Source organism: Protopterus annectens, chromosome 9.part0 (assembly GCF_019279795.1).
Source record: "Protopterus annectens isolate FY-2018-M chromosome 9.part0, PAN1.0, whole genome shotgun sequence".
NCBI classification, from domain to species: Eukaryota; Metazoa; Chordata; order Ceratodontiformes; family Protopteridae; genus Protopterus; species Protopterus annectens.
The window spans coordinates 1,465,378,934-1,465,406,194 of NC_056743.1; the positions used below are offsets into that span (position 1 = coordinate 1,465,378,934).

Consider the following 27,261-nt stretch of genomic DNA (forward strand, 5'->3'; position numbering starts at 1 on the left):
TTTATATTCCAGTATAGGCATGCCCTCTATGCACTCTATTTGACTGATGGCAGTGATGACGTGACTCTGTATGAGTAAAGCCATAGTCATTATATTATTGGAATTTAAGCAACATGAACTGTGTACCATAATCTGCAACTACATTTATGAGTATTCTGTATCTCATGAATATCATCTAGAGACTATTTGTTGGCTGGTTGTTTTCGGTATATGCAATTTCTGTATATCAGGAGAGTAGTGGTCCACCAATGTTAGGTAGAATTTGCCCTCAAAGTCACACAGGACAAATGCAATCTTTTGCCAAAGATATTGTGGTAAGGATGTCGGTATTAATGGCTTGCTTCCCTAAGATGGTTTGTGGAAAATACAGAACTGACATTTTGAGGCAAACCATGCAATACCAGATTAATGTTTGCCCACCACAATGACATTTTGGTACTTTTGGAACATTTCATGAGACCATGATATCCTTCATGCATTTGTCTTAGCACTTCAGCACATTTTGATAAGGGTAGTATCATTCTATCTTGGCACAATGTTCTGACAGTTATAGTCTCTGTAGAATTTATTCATGAGATGTCTTATCTGTGTTGAGAAATTAGAGCATCCATGATCACAAACATTTTGGAAAACAGCTTATAAGTCATGGCGACTTTTGTAGCATGCTTTACCTTTGCTAGTATTTTGGCAGTCACTGGTCATTTTGTTATTAAGGTTTGCACACAGGTGACATCTTCTTCAGCATTTGACAGTAGCTGGTGTTGCATAGGATTTCTGGATAACATATCTGACACAATTAACTTTTTCCCAGGTCCATGTTTTTTTCTGGCATCAAAACTACTCAATCTCATGAGTGACCTTTGATATCCAGGAAGTACTTTGTCAAGGTCAGGGATCTCCAACTCACAGCCCTCAAACAAACATAATTCCATGTGAGGGAAGGCAGAACAGTACATCTCTAGCTACACAGACAACCTTTCTTTTTTTGGAGACTGTGGCACTTGACTGAGTGTGCTAGTCCTCATACAACTCTGAAGGTTTTTTCGGTCTCAGACCCATGGTCTAGATCATAGGAATTAATCAGCGGACCCAATCACTTCTGTTCAGTCTAGAGTTGGAAACTCTCTAGCCTTAACTGACATCTTACAAATCTCTGTCATGGCCACACAGCTACAGGGTGCTCCTCAATCTCTGAATATCTTTGTTCAGCATCAGATAGCATTTTAGAGCAATAGGCAAATGGTTGTAACATTTATTCATGCATTTGGAGTACGGCTTCTCACACACACACACACGCACACACACACACACACACACACACACACACACACACACACACACACACACACATGCATTTAAGAAACAATATACATTTACTAACAATATATAGATTTACATACTTTCAGTGCAACAAGCCAGTTGCAAGAAGTGAACCTTCCTCTCCCATAACCTGCTGCCAGTGAGCATTTGCTCCATAAGTGCACCACCAACAGCTACAGCACAGCATAATATGGCTGTGCAGTGCAACACAACATCCATGTCATTCAAATGGAAACTTTTATAAGTTAATAGTTAATGAAAGTAATGCAGCTTGTATATTAAAGAATTTTCCTTCACACTTCTGTACAGCCCCTTTTTCCACATCATTATAGTTCCTGCAAGTGTGTGATGCAATATGAACAGACACATACACAAACAAACACATGCCATGCACACAAACAAACACATGCCATGCACATAAACATATAAATACAGGAGGAGTGTTGGAGGTTAGTTCTCTCCTCATCCTTTTAACCCCATGTATTTCCTGTATCTAAATGCCCCTCACAATTGCTGATGTATAATGATTGGGACACATGCTGCCACAATGTGTATCATTATCATCTAATTTGGTTGCTGAGGCATTTGGGCTCCTTACTGCATTCAGGAAACACTGACTGTCAGGATGTGTACACTTTTATAGTGTATACTTTGCTTCAGTGCTCAGATCATGTATACAATGCAGCATGCACATTCTGACATACTACACACTCTGCTCAGAGTATGTGCACAATGCAGCATGCACAGTATGACATTCTACACACTCTGCTCAGAGCATGTGTACAATGCAGCATGCACAGTTTGACATACTACATACTTTGCTCAGCACGTGTACAATGCAGCATGCAAAGTTTGACATACTACACACTCTGCTCAGAGCATGTGTACAATGCACCATGTACAGTTTGACATACTACACACTCTGCTCAGAGCATGTGTACAATGCACCATGTACAGTTTGACAGACTACACACTGCTCAGAGCATGTGTACAAAGCAGCATGCACAGCTCGACATATCTGTTCAGAACATATGTACAATGCAGCATGCACGGTTTGACAGACTACACACTCTGCCTCGATGCACTTGTTCTGAGGATACATTATACCATTCTTGCATACTGATGCTCATTTTGACAGTAAGAGTTACATCATACAGTGCTCATACTCTGTACAACATATATTTTTGGTCTGTGGGCCATTCTGGGATTGTGACATGCACATGATTCTGTTCATAAACTGTGCGGCTGCCTGCCGAGTGTTAAGAAGTCCTCCTCCCTGAATATGGTATGCAGGAAAAACAGAGTCTAAGAATATGATAGCATGACATCTACACAGAAGAATAAGGGACAAATCTGCATAAAAACTGCAAATGTGAAATAGAAACAATTTCTAAATTCTAAAGATAATGCAAAGCTCTGACATAAAAAACAACTACTCCATGTATTTACTCATCATTCTGTAAAATTTGTCTAAATTAAAAAGAAAGTGAATGCAGTTCACTATTCCATATATACTAACATTGTCATCTTTAGTAATGTAAAAGTATCAAAGTAGAAAAATCTGTGAAAAGCAAAGTGTACAAAACTTTTGTGGATTTCATAACTTGCTTAATAAGAATTCTTCAAGCTACATTAAGATTTTTGGCAATCACTACAACTTTTTTAGTACTCAACAGCAGGAATTGTGTATTTGCTTTTTGGTATATAGTAGCCATAATACATTTTAAAGAGAATGCTTGGATGGGGCAACATATTTATACACAGAGAGTGCTGAGGTAAAAAAGAGTAAATATTTAAATATCTGGGTTCCTGTTAAAATTTTGAGGACACAGACTAAATGTGTGGAAAGGGCATTTCATACAAAGTCTGAAGTCACAGTACCTTGGAGTATCCTCCTTTCATGAAGATGCAGTTTTCTTAAGGTACATGTATACAAGTCACAGGTGTTCAGTGGGGCAAAGCCTTTCAGTAAAAACACCATACAGCATTGAGATAGAACATTTCAATGTATTTATTTTATAGCTATACATTTATACTGCATTGAGATAGAACATTTTTGTTTTACAGCTGCACATTTTCAACATTGTAGGACTCACGGATCTCATCCATCTAACAGGTAGTTCAAACATCTATCAGTTTATACACACATCAGCAAACCTGTCAGCACAAAATGCCCAGATGTTACCTCTTATTTTTGGTCTGTTCCTCATAAAATGTGTATTTTTTGGCAAATTGTGGAGGATACTGGTCACAAAATAATTACAGATATTTTAGTTTCAGATTTCATATCCTTCAGAAAATATATGCTAATGGAAATCTTGCAAACATCTATGAGCAATGTTTAAACATGTCTGTATTTTTGCCCCCTCCCATTATTGTTGGCTCTGTCCCTGAGGTCTATGCAGTTGAGAGATATGCTTGTCAGTAATAGCTAGAAACTGATATAAAGATACATGTTGACTTCATCTGTTAAAATTTAACTTGTGAATGAGAATACAGTCTTAGATTTTAAACTCCCTAAAAGTTAAATAATTCAGCAAAAAATATAAAACAAAATTAGTTTAAAATGAATAATTGCATATCTAAATGCCCATCCACACCATGACAAGAAGCTATGCATGTCTGCTGTAACTGAATTCCTGTTATAAATGCTCATATACGATCCTGCAAAAGGAAAATACATTGGCCATTCTTGAAGTACAAAAGTTTTATTTTTGACTTTAGTCAGTAAAGCAACACAGATAACTATATGCATACATTTTACAAACATAACATTTCTAGAATATTTAAGGAAACTTGCACTACCAAATAGATACTACTACAATATATTATACTATGTATAAGCCATACTAAATTTAGTTAAGCTGCTGTAAGCACAGTCATGCCCAAATGCATTCTTTGTTTCAAAGATTTTCAGAGTTGTTGTCCTTGTCTTCTGTTAGAGGTTTCATCTTTATATCTTCAAATGTATGGGTATCTGTCTGGAAAATAATTCAAGAAACAATAATGTAGTCAACAACTCTTAAAATAATGCAAACATTCTAGCATATTTAATCAGCTACTCAAATACAGATGTGTTTTGTAAGTTGTATAGCAATTCAAATCATTATTATACAGCTGAGGCCCCTGTACTGGCACAGTAATCAAGGAGCCTCAATCCTCACCACTAGCACCAGTAAGGAATCTACACATTGGGAGGATGACAAGTACACACACAGTAAAGTGCAATTTCCCTTAAGAGCACACAGAGAACACAGTCAGTCTGGGACTGATTTCTCCCTCTTTCTCCAGATCCCCAATATGACTCCCCACTGGCACAGTTATCAGGTTAAGATCTCAGCTGAGTGGCCAAGCTAAGACCCACAGCACCCTCTCTTTACAGCCAGTGCTTTGTGTCCGTGCCCAAGTAGCTGACACACACACACTTTGAGATTTGATTGATAAGCAAACACACACACACACCTGGGAAAGGTTGGCACAGGTTTGCTAGCTATGCCTCCTTCTGCCTAGACTATAAGGGAGTACCAGCTGCCACAAGCCACCCTTACTTATCAGCTACTACTAAGGCCCTTACCAAAGGTTGCCCTGACTTACTGTGTAATGTTACTATTACCCAAATGGTAAGTTTGACCAAGACTAAGGCTATTGGAGTGGCCTCTACAGTTTCACCAAATACATATGCAAGTACACTAAGAGCTTAAATATCTCTAAACAAACCAGCCACAATTAAACAGTTTAAATATTTTTAATAATAAATAATAATAAAAAAAAACAAGACAATACTCAATAACTCAACACAGTGACTACAGAGTTCAGAATCATAGGAAATATTTTAAAACAACATTGCAGGACAGTCTCAAATAAATACAGAAAACATCTAAACTAATTTTTACTATATTCCTATCTATAGCTAAAAGATACTATGCCCTAAATAACCTACTTACAGAGCAACACACAGGCAGAAGTGCTGAGTGAATGTTTCTAGGTCCAAGACAAGATACAAAATGCACAGACCTTTCCCTGAGAGAGTTCTTAAATTAATAATCAACATTATTGCTGCTTTACCTCAGATGACATCACTCTGTCACCTGCCTTCAGTTCCCAGGCTAACCAGATACTAACACCTCTGTGTTAAAATATTTATTTCTCAGAGGTGCAGCTGCTAGGAAGTCATAGAGCAACAAAAACACTTTGCATTTTAAACCTAGTAATTATTTCTGTGTCAAGACAATAGAAAGAGACTTCAAGCTCTAGACATCCTGACTCTTTCAGTGAAACTGAGAGATGAACACAATCATAAAACATTCTGATTCTAACCTATTTTCTTTAAGCCTTGCAAGTTAATGCTGTATGTTACAGCTTCTACTATAAAAGGTTCATAGGTTCATAGGTTAGTACTAAGCTAACTGCCCTTGCGAGCCATTTTAAGCTTAGCCAATTATCCCTTGTGAGACTCAAACCCTGCACCTTGTCTTTGTAAGGCAAACACCTTAACCATTAGGCCACCCTCCCAACCCAAAACATACATTTCCACAGGTATATAGTTTATATACATATCTGTTCTTTCCCAGTAGGGTACACTGTGGTCACACTCTTGAAGCTCAGTACATAACAAACAGTTCAACACACACTTCTGTACCAGTAGCTTAATATACCTAGGTTCATAGGTTTGTAGGTAGTTACTAGGCTATCTGCTCGAGGGCATTTATAAGCCTACCCAGAGTGTGTCGGCTTTCGCTGCCCCATTGATTAATTAACTGAGCCTCTGTCAAGCAGAGCCAATGAAGTAATCCCAGGGGTGTATTTTCTGTTACCCATCCACTTGTCAAGGCTTCTCTTGAAGAGTGTTAGTGAGAGGCTCTGCCTAATGTAGTTAGGAATTTTGTTCCAAAGCATGGGGAGTCTCTGTGACAGGAATCTATCCCTCCAGCATGTTCTATTTATTGTTGTGGCAAGGTTTAGCTCACTAGAGCACGTGCCTCGCAGTGACTTGGATTTCTTTAGGTGGAGCATGTCCATCAATTCTGAGTTGGACATGGCTTTTGTAAGTCAGGCAGAGATCACCTCTGAGTAAGTATGTCACTGAGTACAGCCGGAGTTTTTTCAGTTGGGCTGCATAGGACAAATGTTTGAGACCAGTAATCCTCTTGGTGAGGTGGTTTTGTGGTCTTTCAAGTTGTTGGAAGTGTCTTGTGAGGTACATCCCAAATGGGGCATTGTACTCTATGATGGGACTGATGAGTGATGAGTAGAGGGGCACTATAACCTCTTTATTTCTAGATATGAACCCCTTAGTAACTAGATGGGCCACATAGAAGGATTTCCTAACTACTTTGGCAATATGATTGTCAAAGGAGAGATTACTATCTACCTGGTTCCCCAGATCTCTTATTACCTCTTCTGTATTAAGGGGGCTGTTGTCTAAGTGGTAATTCGTGGGTGTTTTGTTTTTACCAAATGGGATGACTATGCATTTTTTGGCATTTAGCTTGAGGCCATGACTTTGACACCAGGTGTCTGTCTCAGTAAGGCCTTTTTGGAGGATGTCCGTGTCAGCCGGAGAGTCAATTATGGCTCCCAGTTTGCAGTCATCGACGAACTTGGTTAGCCATAGTCCTCCTGTGTTTGCCTGTACTTCTGAGAAATATATGCCGAACAGTAGGGGTCCCAGAACTGAGCCTTGCAGGACACCACTTGTGACTGGTTTAGAGTCAGACCTGGAGCCCGCTATTCTTACCGTGTGAGTTCTGCCTGTAAGCCAGTTGGCAACCCATCTTGTGACGTAGGGGTTTATGTTCAGGCTGGTGAGTTTTTCTACAATACCCAAGTGAGGAATGGTGTTGAACGCTTTGGCGAGATCAAGGTAGGCTGTGTGAACCACCGTTCCCTTGTCTATGGACTTGGTAACTGTCTTGAAGAAGTCAACCAGGTTTAGTAGGCATGATCTGCCCTTAACAAAGCCGAACTGGGTCAGGTCAAGTGTTTGGAGGTTCCCAATGTCTTTGGTAATGAGTTCCATGATGCGCTCCATAGCCTTGCAGACCAGGCTACTCAGGCTTATGGGGCAATAGTTACCAGGGTCAGTTGTGGCCCCTCCTTTGTGGAGTGGAATAACAATTGCTGTGCGCCATTTTATGGGCATGTAGCCTGTGGAGAGGCTGAGGTTGAACAGTGTGTTTAGGTGGGGTTTAGTTCGTTCTGTAGTTCATGTAAGACGCAGCCTGGGACACCATCTGGCCCCATTGAAGCTGTGTTTTTGGCTTTTGAAAGGGCTGTTTTCACCTGTGCTTCTGTGATTTGCAGGACACTACACTTTTTCCGGTATTGTTGTGAGCCCTTTTGAAGGTGAGAGGGAGGTGAAGTTTGCATTGAATCTATCTGCCATTATGTTGGCAATATCAGTAGGTTCAGTATATTTTGTGCTATTTTGCACTATCTCAGAGCATATCTTCGAGTTGCCACTTAGATTCTTGACATAGCTTTGTGGTTATCTTTCAAATCCTTGGCTATTTTTCTTTCGAAGTTAGCCTTGGATGATTTTATGAGGACCTTAGTTTCTTACTGATACTGATCAGGGATGTCTTTCCTTCTTGGGATTTGCTTTTTTTCTGAACTAGTTTCCTCCTTTTGTTGTATAACCTGTTTATGGCAGGAGTCCACCAGACTGGTTTCCTTCTCTTAGGGGAGTGAGTCCTGGTTTTGCTAGGGATGGCACAATCCATGCATCCTTGTAGGTGCTCATAGAGTGCAATTGTAAAGGATTCTGCATCTTGGGCAGTGTTATCCTTTAGTGTGGGGGCTGTGAAACTTACCACTTCTGCCTTAAGTAAGGTGAAATTTGCTTTAGAAAAGCTTTTCACTGTGGTTTCTTTGGTTGGGAGTGGTGGTGGGGTGTGGACATCCAGGGTGATTAGTTTATGGTCTGATCTAACCAGTGACGGGTTGACCACTGGCATGGAGCATCTGTTGCCCATGTTGGTGATGACAAGGTCCAATATGTTGTGGCCTCTGCTAGGGGAGTTTACCAGCTGATCCAGGCCATTTGAGTTGATAAATTCCAGGAAGCGCTGAGCCTGGGAGTTTGTTCTCAAGTAGTTTTCCCAGTTAATGGTAGGGTAATTGAAATCTCCCAAGATCAGGGTGTTCGGTAGGACCTTCACTTTTTCCAGTGTCTCCAGAAAGGCGGAGTGGTGGTCCTGGGTCATAGAAGGTGATCTGTAGCAGGCCACAATTTGCATAGCAGATTTGCCCGATGTTAGTTGCACATGGATGATCTCAGAGGTATCATGCTGTGCCACTAACCTGGAGGTGTGGGTATCCTTGATGAATATGGATACACCCCCTTCCTTTTGTGTTTTGGTCCGTGTTCTGTGGCCGAAATGTGTGGTATGAGTTGTAGCCCAGTAGTGCTGGAGTGCTCTCTGGAGCCTTGAACCAGGTTTCAGTTACTGCACAGATGTCAACGTTCTCCATACTTAGGAGTGCTTCGAGCGCATGCATTTTGAGATTTAAACTCCTGGCATTGAGTAGCTTTATAGGGTTGAGACTATCTGGAAATACCTTACTCCATGCCCTTGTCTTGAGATTACAGCTGCCATGGCATTGCTGACCCCAGTACCATGCTACACCGTCCCATCATATACCTGCATATATAGTTTGCCTATCTTTGTAAGACAAGCTTATGAATCACATTAATATTCATAAATGACATGATTATTTACAACATTCCAGATAGCTGGGTTGGTAGTGTAACATTTCTATATAAATCATATTAATATTTTCAAGTGACATATCATTATTTACAAAATTCCAGATAGCTTGACTGGCAGCATTTCCCTGATTCCACATTTCTCCCCTCCATGAAACCCTTGAGAAACATCGTGGCTGAGCCTATCTGGAAATACCTTACCCCATGCCCTTGTCTTGAGATTCCAGCTACCATGGCATTGCTGACCCCAGTACCATGCTACACTGTCCCATCATATGCCTGCAACCATACTCCACCATAGACATTTGGGATTTTCCTGGCTGGCTCCCTGTAGCCATAGATCCTCCTCAGACTCCTCCTCCCTTGTACTGCAAATACGTATCACAAGGGCCTACTTATCATGGTAAGGTTTCATCATGTTAACATGGTACAGTTTGTGCCCCTGCCTCCTGCCTAGCAGTCCTACCATGTAGTTAACATCACTGACCTTCCTTACCAACTTGTAGGGTCTCTCCCAAGCTGCCTGCAGCTTGTTGTGTCTGACAGGAATGAGAACCATTACCTACTTCCCTAGAATATACTCTCTAGCTCAAGCATTCCTGTCATACCTGAACTTTTTCTGCTGTTGACTTCTGCCAGGTTCTCCTGGGCCAAGCCCATGAATTCACTGAGCCTTGTCCTGAGGTTTAGTACATATGCCACAACAGGCTTCTTGTAGGATTCACACTGACCCTCCTACTCACCTCGAATCATATCTAGAGGTTCTCTAACCCTATGCCCATACATCAACTCAAAGGGTGGAAAACCTGTGGGTTCCTGAGGCACCTCTCTGTAAGCAAACAACCGATAGGGCAAATATTTGTCCCACTCATCTTAAACTGGTCTGCAAATGCCTGTAGCAATGTCTTGAATATAGAATTTAACCTCTCAACAAGACCATTAGCCTGGGGATGGTAGGGGGCTGGTCTTTAGGTGCTTCACCTCAGAGTACTTTCACAGACAAGCCAGCAGATCTGACATGAATTTGGCACCTCTGCCAGTCAGTATTTCTTTTGGGAAACCTGCCCTGCTGAAAATCTCTAACAAAGCATTTGCCACCTTTTCTGTCTCAATGGAGGACAGAGCCACTGCTGCAGGCTATCCAGTAGCATAATCTACTACTACTAGGATATACGTTTTCCCAATGGAACTTGGGGTACTCAGAGGTCCCACAATATCCATAGCTACCCTCTGAAATGGATCCTCAACCACAGGCAAAGCCATCAAAGGAGCTTTCATCTTGTCTCCTGCCTTACCAACCTTTTGGCACTGCTCACAGGTCCTGCAGTACCCTGTTACATCTCTGGAAATCCAAGGCCAATAGAAGTTCTGCATAATATGTCTTTTTGTACATGTTATGCCCATATGACCTGCAAAGGGAATATCACTGGCTATGGCTAGAAGTGCCAGATGGCAGGCTCTGGGCACTACCAACTGCAATATTCTCTCACCCTCTAGCCCTCCCTCAGGGGTCCACTCTCTGTACAGTAACCCTTTGTCCCAGTATATAGATTCCCCCTTCCTGTGAGAATCAGGTGCCTCACTAGCTACCTGCCTCAGGCCTTGTAATGTAGGGTCTGAGAGCTAAGCCTGTCTCAACTCTCTCTTTGTAACCCTTCTCAGCTCCCCTTCCACAGGAAGTCTGGTATCCTCTGACAGCAGTGCCTCACTGTGAGCCTGTGTACTACTACTCACCTGCGCTCTTACAGTCTCTCTGTCCAAGGTGACATCAGTACTCACAAGCAGCTGTGGCTCATCTTCAGTCTCAGTGCTACAGGGTAGCTCCCTCTCTGAAGTAACAACCTCACCAGTCCTGGCTGCAAGTATGTAGTCTGTCTGGTTCTACCCCAGGCTACCAAACCCACATGCTTGTCTCCAAGTCTGACTGTGTATAAAAGCATGCACACAGGGTACTGCATTATCAAAATCATTCCCTATCAGGACATCTGCAGGGATATCCTTAAACACACCTACTTGCTGACTTCCTTTTCCACCCTCCCAGTTAAGGTGAACCCTAGCCAAAGGTATTTGGAATGGAGTCCCTCCTAAAACTATGACTGTAGTAGACTGCCCAAGAAAGCAGTGCTCCTCTGTAACCATTGCAGGCTTCACAATGGTTAGGTCAGAGGCTGTATCTGTCTTAGCCATGGCCTCTTTCCCATTCACTAAGACAGGGTATAACCTGTTGTGGAAGTTTGGTACCCTTGTTGTCTCGAGATAACCTATGGTTGGCATTTTGTCATTCCTACTTACTTGCTCTACCAACTTTTGTTCCTCACCTTCCCTCCATGGATATCTATATGCTACATGCCCCCACTGGTTGCATTTAAAACATTTAACCCTTGGTCCTGGCCATGTACCTGGACTAGTGGCTTCCCCTGCTACTGGCGGACTCTGGGGCAGCTTAGGCTGCCCACCATGGGTTCCCTTAGACCCATGAGCTGGACTGGGTTTCCCTTTCCTGTTCAGTGATGCCCTACTTGCTAAGTATAGGGCTCCCTTCTTCCCCAAGTCATCTACAGTATTGCATTTTCTATCCACTAACGAGATGCTCATGTCCTCAGGCAAAGTGCTAAGGGCTTGTTCCCTCACCAAAAGGTCTGTTAGCCCTTCAAAAGTGGTGCAATGACATACACTCACCCACCTATGAAAATAAATGCTTATTTCAGCAACATATTCACACACACTTTCATCTGCCTTGTGTCTATGCTCACAAAACTTTTTTCTATAAGCTTCAGGTGTTAAGTTAAAACATTCTAGCAAACAGTTCTTTACATTATAATTTAAATAATCAGTATCAGACAATTTGGAGATAAAAGTTACAGCTTTCCCATGGAGTAAGGGGGGTCAGGGCCCATACCAAGAGCCCTTGGTCAACTTATACTGTTTACATACCCTCTCAAACATACGGATGAAACTATCAAAATTATCCACCCTCTGTAAATTGTGGAAGAAATTTACTGACCTTTGTTGCTTCTGAGGGTTTGGTTACTCCCTTCCCCGTTACCTCCATGACTCTGGTGAAGAGTCAGCATCTCCTTTTCATGTTGTCTGTGCCTTTCATTCTCCTTAGCCCGCAGACATCACAGTTTCTTATTTTCCTCAGCATTTAGACATTGCAGTTTCTCATTTAACTCAGCCTCCAGATGTCTCAGTCTCTCTTCTGCTTCTATTTCCAAATGTTTGGCCTCCAACTCAAGCCTCTTTATCTCCAGACAGATTTTTAAGTGTTATGTGGAAAGGTTGAGCTGTCCATTTTCTGAGAGTTGAACATCTCCATGGCCAGTCTGATTGGCATCCTGGTTGCTATTCTGTGATGCAACTGTGACTAAAGCTGCAATCATGTCTGCTTTAGTCAAGTTGGCATGCACTAGTCCTTTAGCATGGCATGTTTCAGCTAACTGGCTCCTTGTCAGCTTGACATACTCCTTGACATGCTTGCCTGCTCTCCCTGACTAACTAAGTTAACAAAAAAAATAAAATAATTGTGATATGAACTCTGAATGTTCACTGTATGGCTGATTGAGAGTACAAACACCTTCAGTGACCAATGTACAGAGGCTACAGGAATTCAATATCCACACCATTACAAGCCAATATGTGATGTGGCTATCACAATACTATCACCCAATTAATATGTGATGTGGCTATCCCACTACTGCCAAACAATTAATATGTGATGCTCATGTACTGGCTGAGTAATCAAGGACCCTCAGTCCTCACCACTAGCACCAGTGAGGGACATATATTTGGAGCATTTGGAGGAAGTACACACACAGTCAAGTGCAATTTCTCTTAAGAGTACACAGATAACAGTCAGTCTGGGGCTGGTTTCTCCCTCTTTCTCCAGATCCCCAAGAAAACTCCTCACTGGCACAGCTATAGGATTAATATCTCAGCTGAGTGGCCAAGCTAAGACTTCCAGCACCCTCTCTGTCTAGTCAGTACTTTGTGTCCCTGCCCAAGTAGCTGACACACACACTTTGAGATTTGATTGATATACACACACACCTGGAAAAGGATGGCACAGGTTTACTACCTATGCCTCCTTCTGCCCAGACTTTAAGGGAGTACCAGCTGCCACCAGCCACCCTTACTTATCAGCTACTACTAAGGCCATTACCAAAGGGTGCTCAAACTTACCGTGTAATGTTACTATTATCTAAATGGTAAGTGTGACCAAGACTAAGGCTATTGGAGTGGCCTATACAGTGTCACCAAATACATATGCAAGTACTCTAAGAGCTTAAATATCTCTAAACAAACCAGCAACAATTAAAAGGTTTAAATATTTTAATAATAAATAATAAAGACCAAGACAATGCTTAATAACACAAGACGGTGATCACAGAGTTCAGAACTACAAGAAATATTTTAAAACAACATTGCAGGACAGTCTCAAATAAATACAGAAAACATCTAAACTAATCTTTACTATATTCCTATCTATATCTAAAAGATACTATGCCCTAAATAACTTACTTACAGAGCAAGATGCAGGCAGAGGTGCTGAGTGAATGTTTCTAGATCCAAGACAAGATACAGAATGGACAGACATTCTCTGAGAGAGTTCTTAAATTAATAATCAACATCACTGCTGGGTTACATTGGATGACATCACTTTTTGTCACCTGCCTTCAGTTCCCAGGCTAACCAGATACTAACATCTCTGTGTTAAAATACTTATCTCTCAGATGTACAGCTGCTAGGAAGTCACAGAGCAATTAAAAACACTTTGCATTTTAAACCCAGAAATTATTTCTGTTTCAAGAAAATTGAAAGAAACATCTAGCTCTAGATATCCTGTCTCCTTCAGTGAAACTGAGAGATAAACACAATTGTAAAACATTCTGATTTCAACCTATTTTCTTGAAGCCTTGCAGGTTAACTCTGTATTTTCCAGCTTCTGCTATAAAACATACATTTTCTCAGGTATGTAGTTTATATACATTTCTGTTCTTTTCCTGTAGGGTACTCTCTGGTCACACTCTTGAAGCTCAGTACATAACATACAGTTCAATACACACTTCTACACCAGTAGCTTAATGTACATACAACATATAGTTCTCCTACCTTTGTAAGTCAAGCATATGAATCACATTAGTATTCACAAATGATATATGATTATTTACAACATTCCAGATAGCTGGGCTGGCAGTGTCACATTTCTATATAAATCATATTAATATTTTCAAGTGACATATAATTATTTACAAAATTACAGATAGCTTGACTGGCAGTATTTCCCTGGTGTCACAATGCACTTAATTATAAATATGGCTCCTTATAAATATGTAAACATAACATCAGACTTCAACACACCTGCACAGACTTACTACAACCCCTAATCCTCCATTTGTACCTTCCATTCCTGGTGCAAACAACCTGAATAACCCATCAAGCATACTAGCCACAAACAACTTCCCATTCACTAGCATAAGACAGACACCCATTACCTACATTGACAACAAAAAACACTGTCCATCTCTATTCACCTTCCTCATTACACAAAAATACAGTAAAACTTACCCAAAGACTGTACAAACTTGCACCCATCCTTTCTATTCTGCTGATAAGAAGCAATATTGACACCAACCCTGGCATACCCCTAACTCTCTTGTCTATTAATAAATGCAAAAAAGACTATGTACCCCACTAGACCAGACTGACACGCTCATTAAATTGCATAACCCTGACATATTAGCTGTTACTAATTTCTGGATCAAAAGGAAATCAACACTTGCACCATTTTCCCACATTAGTGTTACTTTCTGCTAGACCTGGCCCAAGAAATTGTGGTGGAACCCTCCTGCTCTATAAAACACATCTAAAGATCTAACAACTATCCCAATTAACACACTCTGTCATTGCCCCTAACTGGCTACTTCTATAAATTACTACAAAAACAAACTCTGCACCTCTTGATAGCCTACCTCCATCCTACTTTCACATCTGATAAATTCTGAACACTTATTCAGGAAATCACATTCCAGCTTGGAAAGAAAATCAACCACATCCAGTTATTTGACTTTAGCCTGAATAAGCTTTAGTCCATTCAGTATGACATCAACAAAATTCTGAATGACTTCATTCTTAAACAACTAGTTCAACAGCCCACACAACCTAACCATGTCACTGACAATTATTCCTTTCTGGATCTAATCATAGGATATTAAGAATTACAAGCCAACTAAGTCAAAAGGCATTTCTGCCTTGACAGTAGCCACACTCAGGCCTTACCTCTCTGTTCAAAGAGAAGCAGGTCAGTTATACCAGAGGTGAATTTAGGAATGACCATCCAGCTTCCCAACTCATTTTTAAAGGCAGATTTTGTATCATACTGTTTAAATCAGAGAGGAGGTTTGTTCTATAGATGGTTAGGTGATAAATGACAAATCTATCCCTTTACCTTGTCTTATTTACTGTTGGAGTATATTTAGTTCTCTGACCATCATGTTGATAATACAGTTTTTGGTGGTATAAGAGTTCTTGGACTACTGGATCCCTTATGGATCTATAAGCAAGGTACATATTGCCCCTAAACAATCTACGTGATAGTGACTACAGAGATAAAGTCTCTAGTCTAGCTTAGTATTTCAGGACTTTTAAGTCCATGATCTTTTAGTTAAGAATTACTGGGGTCTTTCCTATTGTTTAGTATGCTTAGTAATGTACATCCCAAAGGGGGCATTACACTCTGTGAAGGATCTAAGTGCAGAGTTCAAGGAGTTGAAGACTTCTTTTGATCTAGAGGAAATATCTTTTGTTGTGAGCTATGAAGGGAAAAGGATTTCCTTACCACAGCTGTAAGACAATGGTAAAACATGAGAGAGATATCTATCTCTCTTTTACCTTCTCATTTTGATGTGTTTGACATGTTTTCTGTACTATAAACTTAAAGTGTGTGACAGTGTTGCACATTTTAGTGTTCAGTTTGAGCTCATTGTTGTATACACTAACTACTGACAAGTGTGAACTCCTGTTGGAGTGCTTGTATGTCAGAGAAGGACTTGACAATGAGTCCTGGTTTTCAGTCTTCTGTGAATGTTGCTAACCAGAGCTCATTTGATGTAGAGACTCGACTGGTTCTCTTCATGCTCTCAGAGGCTGCAAGAACTTCTCTTACTGTATGGGTCAGGACCCTAAGCCAGCTGGTTATCTGCTTAACCACATACAGGTAAATTTGGAGCTCTTTTAGCATGTTTGTTATACTTACATGTGGTATGGAATTAAATGCCTTGTTTTGGTCAAAGGCCAGTGTGTGGACAGCTTGTATGCCTTCAGTTTATGGCCTGAGTAACCTTCTCAAAGAAGTTCACTAGATTAATCATATAGGGTCTACCTTTCATAAAACTAAACTGATGGGGTTCAAATCTGATAATATTTTGATATCATAGGTCAATTAAGATATATTCCATGGTTTTGCATATGAGTCACATTAGATTGTGGGCCAGTGGTGGGTCCACCTTGTAAACTAGCATCACAACAGCTGTGCGCCACACCTGTGGGAGAAAGCCTCTTGCTAGGCACAGGTTAAAGGGGTCTATATCACATTATCAAAATTCCAAAATATTGAACACCATAAGCTCAACGTTGGAATCTCGAAATGTGATAAACTTGAATGCTCAGAACAGCAAATTATTTCCAAGGGAAAAAATTAGCTGTTCCGAGAAAATACACACACAGCACAAGCACACCAAAATACATAATCCACACATACACACTTCACAAAACCCTACACTAAACCATACATACACTACTAGCTATCCACTTACCTTAACCTAACTGTAACCCTAAAGTCCTTAACTAACGCACACTCACCTTACCCGTTCCCTAACCCTAAGGTCCATAACTATCACACACTCACCTTACCCGCTCCCTAACCCTAAGGTCCCTAACTATCGCACACTCACCTTACCCATTCCCTATCCCTAAGGTCCCTAACTATCACACACTCACCTTACCTCGGTCCGTTCGCACACTTACCTTAACCCGGTCGATCACCTTCACACCACAGTCGAGGAAATAGCAAAGCCGCAGAAACGGCCCACTGAATACTTTCTCTAGGAAAATATTTGGTGTTCTGCGCTTCGCTATTTCAAGCATTCACTGAATAGGGGTTGATATTAGGACATTCAAAGTTTTAACACTTCGATGTTCTAATATAGACCTGGTTAAATAAACTAAGGAGTGAGTACACCAGGTGTTTATTTAAGCAATAACCTCTGACGTCGGTGTGGTATATTAAGATTTACCCATGGTTGATGTGTTTTTTTTAGATAAAGCCAACTGTGAGTAAATCTTAATATGCCACACCACTGAGTCAGTTATTGCTATTATACAATGACATTAAAAATATTACTTTTCTTAAATAATGTCTTTCTATATCAGTGCTGTGCTGTCCTTCCATGGTTGGTGATATCATGTTGCCTTTTTTAGATATCCTGCGCATGTGTTTAGGACTTCTGCTCCTATGCATACCAAGTACATCAGTGCTTTGGAAAGGAAGCAATGGAAAAAAGAAGGTCTCCAATGCTCCATTTTTGTTTTCTTAAAAAAAAAAAAAAAGGTTTGGACAGTTTAGGGGTAGGAGAGAGACAAAATGGAGGAAATACAAGGAAAATCAGGTACGTGTCTTTAGTTTTGAATAACGTACCTGATTTTGCTAGTATTTTCTCCATCCTGTATCTCTGCTACATTCGGAGTCTGGATTACAGATATTTTATTTTTGTTAAAAAAAATTAAACTTACAGTATATAGCAATGGAAAAAAGTCCAGGTGACCTGACCGTTTTCCATTGGTATATGCTAGGATTTACAATGGGAATATTAATAACCAGTCATTGTATAATTACTATTAAATTATTGCCAACTGAGTATGTCATCAGGCACCTGAAATGAGGTGTTCTATTGCCAACTGAGTACATTGTCAGGACCCACAGATGAGATGTTCTTTGTTTTGAAGAGTACTTTAAGTACATGTTCTTTTTTTGAAAGTTGGTGCATTGACTCCATCAGGGATAAGTAGCCTTGGAATAGATTTCTCTGGGGTGTAGCCGGCATTAAAGGTATTTGCCAGTATTTTGGTTGTGTCGACTGGATTGGAGTAGACAGTACCATTATGAAAAAGCTGTTAGCACTGCTGAATGTTGTTCCTTATTTTTCTGACATACCTAAAGAAAGATTTGTAGTTGCCTTTGGCTTCTGTAGCTTGTCTGAGTTCATGGGATGTCCTTGTTTATCTGATGCCTTTGTTCAGTTTCTTATCTGGCTGTATGATGTTCTCTTTCATTTGGGGGTCATTTATTCTGCATTATAAGTTAAGGAGTTTCTTCCTTTAATTAAATATAAACAATTAACATTGATTTTCTCACCCTTTTGAGTTTTGGGCATTTTTATTCTTCCTTTCAGCTCATTAACACTTGCACACCATCATGCTGGTTTTCTGTTAAACTTCATCATTTATTTGAATCTATTAGGAAGTGCCAAGTTAATACATCAGATGCAAATAGAATTTGCCTGCAAAACCCTTTGCAGTATCAACATTATACCATTATATTCATATCTGGAGACTTTATCACAGAATTGTAGGAGACTTGTAAGTGTGAAGTCCTTGAATTCTGTGATACTTGCTTCTCATGGTTTGGCGGCTTTGAAGGAGGTTACTTATTTGAGGTCTGACTTGACTAGTAGGGGCTATCTTTGGGATAGTATACAGATGGCTATGTTTGTTAGGACCAGGTCAAATATATTTTACCTCTAGTGTGTCCAGTAAAAATCTGGTCCTGGGAATTCTTATTTATGAAATCTAAGAAGTTTATGCATATCCTACATTGGTGGTATAGGTCCGTCCTGTATATCACTGGGTAGATGAAATCACCTAGGATAACAGTGTTCCCATAACAGGGTTCCCATGTATGGGGGGGGGGGTCATTAAGAATATTTAGGAATTTTATATGATTTTATGGGGACACAGAGGAGCTCTTACAGCATATTATGATCTGACAGCTGATCATGTTTAGTGCAATTTGATTCTCTATAAGCTCTGTTTGGGGGTCTCTAGGTATCTATTTCTTGGTAATGTGTTTTTAAACAAATATGGATATGACACCACAGTTTCTGTTAGGTCTAAATGACTGGCACAAAACACAGCTACAGTGGACATGCCCTCTGGACTCCTAAACCAGGTTTCTATAACAACACATACATGGATGTACTTCAAGTACAGGAGGGCTTCACTGGGCTGGCAGTTTGGTGTTTAGACAGCCTCCCTGATGGTGGTTGGTTTGTTTTGAAGTTAGATTAGTAGGCCTATTAGATGAACTCTGCCAAAAAAAGAAACATCTGGAAAAGCAAAAGCTTCCACCAGTATTCAGGAGCCTTGGAATGAGAGGTGCAAACTGTCGTTTGTGGAGAAAGTATGATTATTATGCACCTCCTCCTATCATCATTGACAACCATAGTCTAATCTCAAACATTATCCTCAGCGCTCTATCTATTAGTGATTATTGCAAATAACTTCATAATACATAATGACACAACAATACCCACTCCCCAATTCTGATTCAGGCTTAAGACAGAGTCAAACATCAAAAAACTTGAAGAAGATCTCTCCATCACAGACTAGTCTTTCATATTAAACCTAAACAATAATCACCTTACCGCAGAAGCTCTCACCAGGACACATTCTGCACTATAATTTCTTGACTCTACAAACCAAAAAAGAAATGTTTGTCTAACTCCTGAATTTAAATTACTTTTAAAATTTAGAGCTAGCACATGGCAGGCATGGAAAAACAACCCCTCCCCTAGAAATGGAACCATGCTTCCTACTTAAGAACCTCTCAAAATAAGCACTAAAATGACATAAAAGCCTATGAAAACATTTCAAATGTCCATAACTAAATCACCAAGAGTGTTCTGAAATAAAGTGCATTGACTCACAGGAATTTATATTTACAATAAATCAACAATGGCAACTCATACATTCTTTCCATCTAACTTTTTCTTTGAATTCTTCAATTTACCCACCAATAAAACATTCACACTGCCCCTATACCCACCAGAACCACCTTTCAACAGTCCTCAAATTGTCTTTAAAAATTCAAAACAAGAGACTTAGAATTTCTTCTGTGACAAATAAAATGTGACAGCCCACCAGGTGCAGACAGCCTCTATCCCTGGCTCATGTACCATTGCAAGGTCTTCCAAACAATCCCCCACCCCCACAGCACATTTTTACTCTCTGTCTAATAAAATCTCTCATGTTAAATATATGGGAAATAGCCATTGTCATCCCAATCCCAAAGCTATCTAACCTCATTAAGACTTCTCAGTACAAGGCAGCCTCTAGCCTTCCCACTTAGGCAAATTCCATGAAAAAAGTATTGGTGTTCAACTCACTCAAACATCACTACCTACAACTCCTTTCCCATAAACAACTCAGCTACTAGTCTGGTCATAGCACACACATTGTCCTATTAACTCTGTCCAATAAAATATTACTAGCTATGGACAGAAGCCAGCTCTTTGTCACTATCTTTATTGGCCTTAGAAAAGCTTCCAACCTTTTTGACTCACATCCTCGTCTTCTCCTTCTACAAATAGACATCAGTCCTGATTCCCTGCCTTGATTACAAAACTAACTATCTCACAAATAACCACTTCACTCTCAAAATTCCTACCAGTCAGCCTTCACAAAGGAGTACCACAAGGTTACATGATTTCTCCAATACTACTTTTCATATTTATAACTAAAGTTTCCCTTGACTATTCATCTCCTCTACTTCTCTAAACAGATGATATGACATGGTACTATTTCACACAAACAATGCAGTACCATAACTCCAGGGGGATCTGCAGGTTGATTTCCTAACCATAATCTACTGAATTTTAATTAAAAGCCTCCTTCTCAACTCCAACAGTACTATACACATTTATTACTAGAATTGAACTCATCTAATTCTGGAACTTTACTTGTCTGCCCTTTATAAAATAAGACATATTTATGATGCACACTTTTCATGCATGAGATCTGAACTCTTGACTGTATTGTACTGTTACTTTTACAATGTTGCATTGACTTTAAATTTTGCATTCTGTAAACTAGCAAAACTTTATTTATACATTTATAACTAGAGTTGAACTGATTTAATTCTGGAACTTTACTAGTATAACATAGGAGTTGAACCTGTGACTTTAATGACACATACTATCTATGATGCACTCTTTAAATGCATAGGATTTGAACTATTGACTGTACTGTCAGTTTTACAATTGACTTTTAATGTTACATTCTGTAAACTAGAAAAAGCATAATTTAATATTTGCAAATGCTTTTTTGTCTCTGTCTGTATTAAGATATTATTTATGCATTGCAACACTTTAAAACAAAGCTCTTAAAATGTCTGCTAAACAAAATAATGACATAAATAATTCATTTGCAAAATCTGTAACTGTAAACCCTTTATTCTACAAATTAACTTGACTGTCATTACTGCTATGACATACACAACATATATGTGGATGGTTACCCTATTTTCTAACTGTCTACACACACTATGTCTTTCTCAGCACTTTAATTCTGTCAGCTGAAGTGGAATTGATTTTATTTTTAACCCATAAATCTGCATGTTCCGGTCATAACAATAAAAATAATAAAAAAAACATAATGCAGATGACTGCAAACTAGGAGCCAAAATTGAAACTCCTAATGATGTGGACATCCTACAAAAGGGTCTCACTGAGACAGATGCCTGGTGTCAAAGCCATAGTCTCAAGTTCAATGCCAAAAAGTGCATTGTCATCCCTTTTGGTAAAAACTCTGTACCCATGAACTACCACATAGGTGGTAGTCTACTTAACACCTGGATGCTAAAAGCCAGGGTACCTATTTGGTTAAACTTATATAGGCCCTAGAGCCAATAGCCTAATACCTACCTATGAACCTATGAACCTATAGCCAAGTCTTCAAATTCTGTACATTTGTAGAAAAGACTGCGTGCAAATTCTTACAAGTATCATCTGTGTACACTACTGTACATTCTGTAGCATTTTTATTTTTCCATAAAATCTTGTTACTGAAGTCTAAAACAACATATAACTTTGATGACATGTCCATACCTAGTACAGAGTTGTTACACTTCAAACTGTTAGCTGCTGTAGTCTTTGACCCTTCAAAAACTGACAAAACTACATCTGTGCCCTCTAGTAAAGGTGTATTTGTAACTAAAATCAATTTGCCTGCATTAATTAGTACATTATTTGATATTTTTTCTGTAAACAGTGAAATAATAGTATTTCTTATAACTTTAAACAATGACAGATAAATGCTCTTGTTTGGTACTGGACTGCCACACTCTTTATAGATAAGCTGAAACTTTTTTTTAATAGAGTTAAGATAAGGATTGTGTTATTTCTTTACTTTGCTCTGAAACAGCAGTTTGCAATGAAGTCTGTATATTATTTACTTTATAAGACTGATTAAAACTTGTAGTCTTATCCCCCTCAGTACAATATTTGCTTGTACACTGATTGTGTTTTGGTCTACGTTAATCACATTGCTACTTAACTCCATACTTTGAATGACATGTGCTATAGCATTTATACTGATGTTTGAAAACTGCAAATCAGAATTACTGCCAGAAGCTGACTCAGGCTGTGAATTAGTGTGCTGTTGTGATTTAACCCTTTTTCATTTAGAAAGATGTAACATTGTTGAACTAATAGTTTTTAACTTTAAATAAGCATTTCTGGAAAACAGGTTTTTACACTGTTTTACCCAATGTTTAACTTTAAACCTAACATTTACTGATATCTTAACTGTAGAAGTACTATTTGACATGTTTATACAAGAGGTATACACATGACTTTTACTGATGACTTTAAACTTTTCTGAACTGTTAGATAAAAGGGCATATAGTGTCTTACATAACTTTTATGATTCTGGAAGAAAATGTCTTGTCATCTACAGCTTTTTAAACATTTTTTGCTTCTTGGTTGTATGATGTCACATTGGAAAATTAAAAGTTTGTGGAGATGGTGAAATACATAGCTGTTAACCGGATAATGATGTTTTATGTTGTGAAGGAACACTGCTGATGTTCGTATATTTTTTGAAGTAGTGCTGGCCTGTTGAAGTTCTTTGAGAATTTTTCTGAAATAAATTCTGGTGCTCTGCAATTTGTTTAACAGCTGCAATTATTGTATGTATTGGCATGTATTAGTGTTGTTTTGCCAAAAGGCCTGCTTTGTAAGGAATAACTGTACTGCTGTTGGCTGTGGCCTTATTTTCTATGGAGTTTACAGTCTTTTATTTGGAAATACACTGGTGTGCTGCTGAAAAGTCTGTTATGAAACATTTCCTGTAGACACTGATAGACTGTTAAAAAGGTATTATGCTGGCTGCTGCACTTGATCTGTACTTGAAAGGGTTACTCACTACAGCTGTATCTGTTGAAGTTGAAGAAGTGTTCCAAATAAACAATGGTACATGTAGACTGATTGCTGAAAAGGACGCTTTGAATGAAACACTGTTTTCCTGTAGATTTCTCCATAAAGCACACATAGTCTGACTGATGATGAAAGGTTTCTATGGGGTTTTGGGACTTACTTAAACTGTTTTACACCATTAATAGTGGCTTGCCATTGAAATAATTAATTAGACTGTATTATACTGGAATTAAATGGAAACAACTGAAATGAGACTGGAATGAAAGTATTTTCTGTTACTTACCCATACTCATGGTGAACAAGTGCCAGTCTCTCCTTTATGGGCCAAGTCTTTTGTACTTTTCAGAATGATTTCTGCAAGTACTGTAGTTCAGTTAATAATACTTTATTAGAGGTTCACAATATCTAATACTGTATTCATTAACAGTGCTGATGCTTTATTAGAGGTTCACAATATCTAATACTGTCTTCATTAACAGTGCTAATAAATATAACAATCTGTAGGAATGCTGTAATTCTGGTTAGTAAATATATCCAAAGTCTCTGCATGGATATTCTGATTCTCCTGAATAATATAAACTGAAACAGTCTTTACTTGACTTGTCTTCTGTACTCAGGATAGAGTGTCTGTATTGTTCATAGGTTCATAGGTAGGTACTAGGTAATTGGCCCTAGGGCCTATATAAGCCTAGCCAAATGGTACCCTAGCTTTCGACACCCAAGAAAATTATTTTCCTTCCTTTTCCTTTATATTTATCTATATATCTTCTAACTTTTTCTGTCTCTGGGAATATTTTTAGTTTATTATTTGTGATAGTGTATGATAGATCCTTATCTGTTATAATATTGCATGTTATAGAGACCCTTTTACATATAAGGCCAAAAGTTAACGCATATTCTAAAATGTTGGATATTTAATCATTTCTGTATGTCAGTCTGAACTAACTGACTTCACTGACTGAGTCTGAAGTATAGTTTAATAATACCAAAACACTGTAATGCTTTACACACTTGTTTAGCCTTGGTTGCCTTGGCTTCCAAGCCTGGTCTGCATGCGCCTTATCTAGCATATCTTTTCATTGAAAAAGGAACATTCTGCATTTCTGTATTTTCTACATATCTCATGCTTAGCCAGCAAAAATATAGCTTTCATTTCTAATAAACTGTTTTTCTCTGAAACTGAATGCATGCAGGTTTGACTCTATATTTTCAGGCTGTATTCTACCTTAATGTACTTTAGTGAATTCACTAAGTATACCCAGGGGCGGCCCGTGCTATTGGACCGCCGGACTGCAGCCCCCTCAACTTCAAACTTACAAAATAAAAAGAAAACAATAAGAAAAAAATATTTTAAAATTTCGCACATGAGCACTAGTCCAGACTGCTGCTGAGACAGTCTGGAGCATGGAGCATGCGCAGATTGTCTCAGCAGCAGTCCTGATTGAGACATGTGAACAGGAGCGCTCCCACAAGTCTATGCAGTTTTAAACTGCATAGACTGCCTGGGAATTCGCTGGGGAAATGCGTCGGGGTCGGACTGCAAGGTCAGCAGTCAGGAGAAGGATCTCAGGTCTGGATTGGAGCTTGCTGCAGGGGAAGATCCTGTGATGGGCAAGGTCGGATTTGCGTGGGTTTTCAGCTGCACTCATCGGGGGTTTTGTGGACAGGGACCTGGAGTTAATGGTGGTGGTGGTTTTGCGGACAGGGATTTACTACAGGACCAGGTAAGTATACAGGGTGTGTGTGTGTGTGTGTGTGTGTGTGTGTGAAAATGTCCCTGGTGCAATATACTGGTGGTTAGGCACATGGTGGTGTGGTAGGGAATACCTCAGGCTTGAACCCTGTACCTTGTATGCAGGTGTTAAAGACCTGAATTCCCTACCCATCACCATTTGTAAAAAAATTGCAGATTTTTGCCTCATATTTGATCTGATCTGTTCATCATAATATCTGTGGTTTATAAATGTTGCAATGCTTGATATTTGATGGTGCAGTGGTAGCATTGTTGCCTCACAGCTGCAGGTTCTCAGGTTTGCTTCTTGGCTGGGGTGCCTTCTTTGTGGGGAGGGGGGTCTGTATCTTCTCCCTGTGTTTGTGTGGGTTTGCTTTTGTGTCCTCCCATGTTACAAAGACATGTCTGCATTATTTCTTCCTGGGCCTCTGCTGAGAATTGTGTTTTTTGTTCCAAGTCAGACTGTCCTGATTAACAAATGTTAAATAAAATTGACAGGCATTTGAATTTCAGACTTCAGGTTTCTGAATGTTTAGTTCCTTACATATTTGATGGTGCAGTGGCATTATTGTTGCCTCACAGCTATAGGTTTTCTGGTTTGATTCTTGGCTGGGGTGCCTTCTGTGTGGAGTCTGCATCTTATCCCTGTGTTTGTGTGGATTTGCTCTGGTGTCCTGCCATTTTACAAAGACATGTGTCTACAGTATTTCTCCCTGGGCCTTTGCTGAAAATTGTTTTTGTTCTGTCAGAATTAAAATTGACAGGCATTTGAATTTCAGACTTCATATTCTTCAGAAAATACATAGTAAAACAACGTTTTATTCTAGCAATAAATATATAGTAACACAACCTTTTATTATAGCAATTTTTTAAGTTTATAAGATGGCTATTTGAAATTTGTCCTTATTTTTGGGACTGTAATACCCTGTTAGTGGCTTTGTCCAGGTTTTTTGTGCTAAGGTTGACAGCTATGGCAAGAACTGAATTCACTGAATATGTTTGAGGGCTGTATTCCCTCATTACTGGGTTTGTCCAGGTGTTTTGTGCTAAGAGGTTGACAGCTATGGTGAGAACTGAATTCATTAAATGATAGCCATTTAAGTTTCAGTCTTCCTCTCTTTCACAAAGCAGCTGATTTGGCGTAGTGGTATGTTGCTCTTGACTGTTTTGCAAAGGGTCCTTGGCAGTAAAATGTACAGTGGTAACACAGCATTTTTCTTTCACAAAGCAGGTGTTTTGGCATAGTGGTATGTTGTTCTGACTCTTTTGCACAGGGATCTTGGCAGTAAAATGTATGGTGGTAACACAGCATTTTATTCTAGCAGCTTTCCAAGATTATACAAGCAATGTTTAATGTGTCCCTGTTTTTTGCCCTTTTGACCCACCCCAATAAATTTGGCTTTTTCCAGACTTCTTGTGCTGCGAAGTTGAGATGCAGTTGAGTATTGAGTAGATTTTACAAGGAGCTGAGAGCTGCAGGGGAAGAGAAGTTTAGTGCTGATTATGCTAAGTCAGCTCACATTGCTAATAGCACAAAAGGTTGTGTACTTGCTTTTGATGCAGAAAGATGTTGGTTCTACTCCCATAAGGGGTGAATGCTGCCCTACTGAAAATTAAGATACTAACTATGAGCCTGTTATCAGTTTGCCATCCATTTCCTATTGCAATATTACTAGCTTATTTTTAATGTAATTTAGGCAATTTATTCCTCAGGGGCATCAGACACTTTATTTTTCGATGAAACCATGAAACATAAAGGTGATTGCTAGCACCAACCTTTTCATTACAGATTTATTTAACATGGAATTATTTAGATGACTTTTTTACTACTTCAGAGATTGTGCATATTTACTGATAATGGTGGACTGTAGAATTGTGCATATGTACTGATAATAGTGGACTGTAGAAGTTTGAGTAGAATTTTATGATGGAAATGTTCTGAATTGGACAGTTTTGTTTCATTGTTTACTGGAAAAATGTTCAAAGCAATAGGAAGGTGTATCAAAGAGCAC

The 27,261-nt window shown here is 39.3% G+C and overlaps 1 protein-coding gene across 1 annotated transcript in view; it reads right to left on the reverse strand.

Moving 5' to 3' along the window:
* Positions 1–3,344: 3,344 nt before the first annotated feature.
* Positions 3,345–27,261, reverse strand: part of LOC122810706 (fibrillin-1-like) — a 532,858-nt gene continuing 508,941 nt past the window's right edge. Inside the window, exon 34 of the mRNA XM_044082270.1 lies at positions 3,345–4,301. Coding sequence (XP_043938205.1) covers positions 4,224–4,301 — 78 coding nt within the window. The 3' untranslated portion in view covers positions 3,345–4,223. The remainder of the gene's footprint in view (positions 4,302–27,261) is intronic.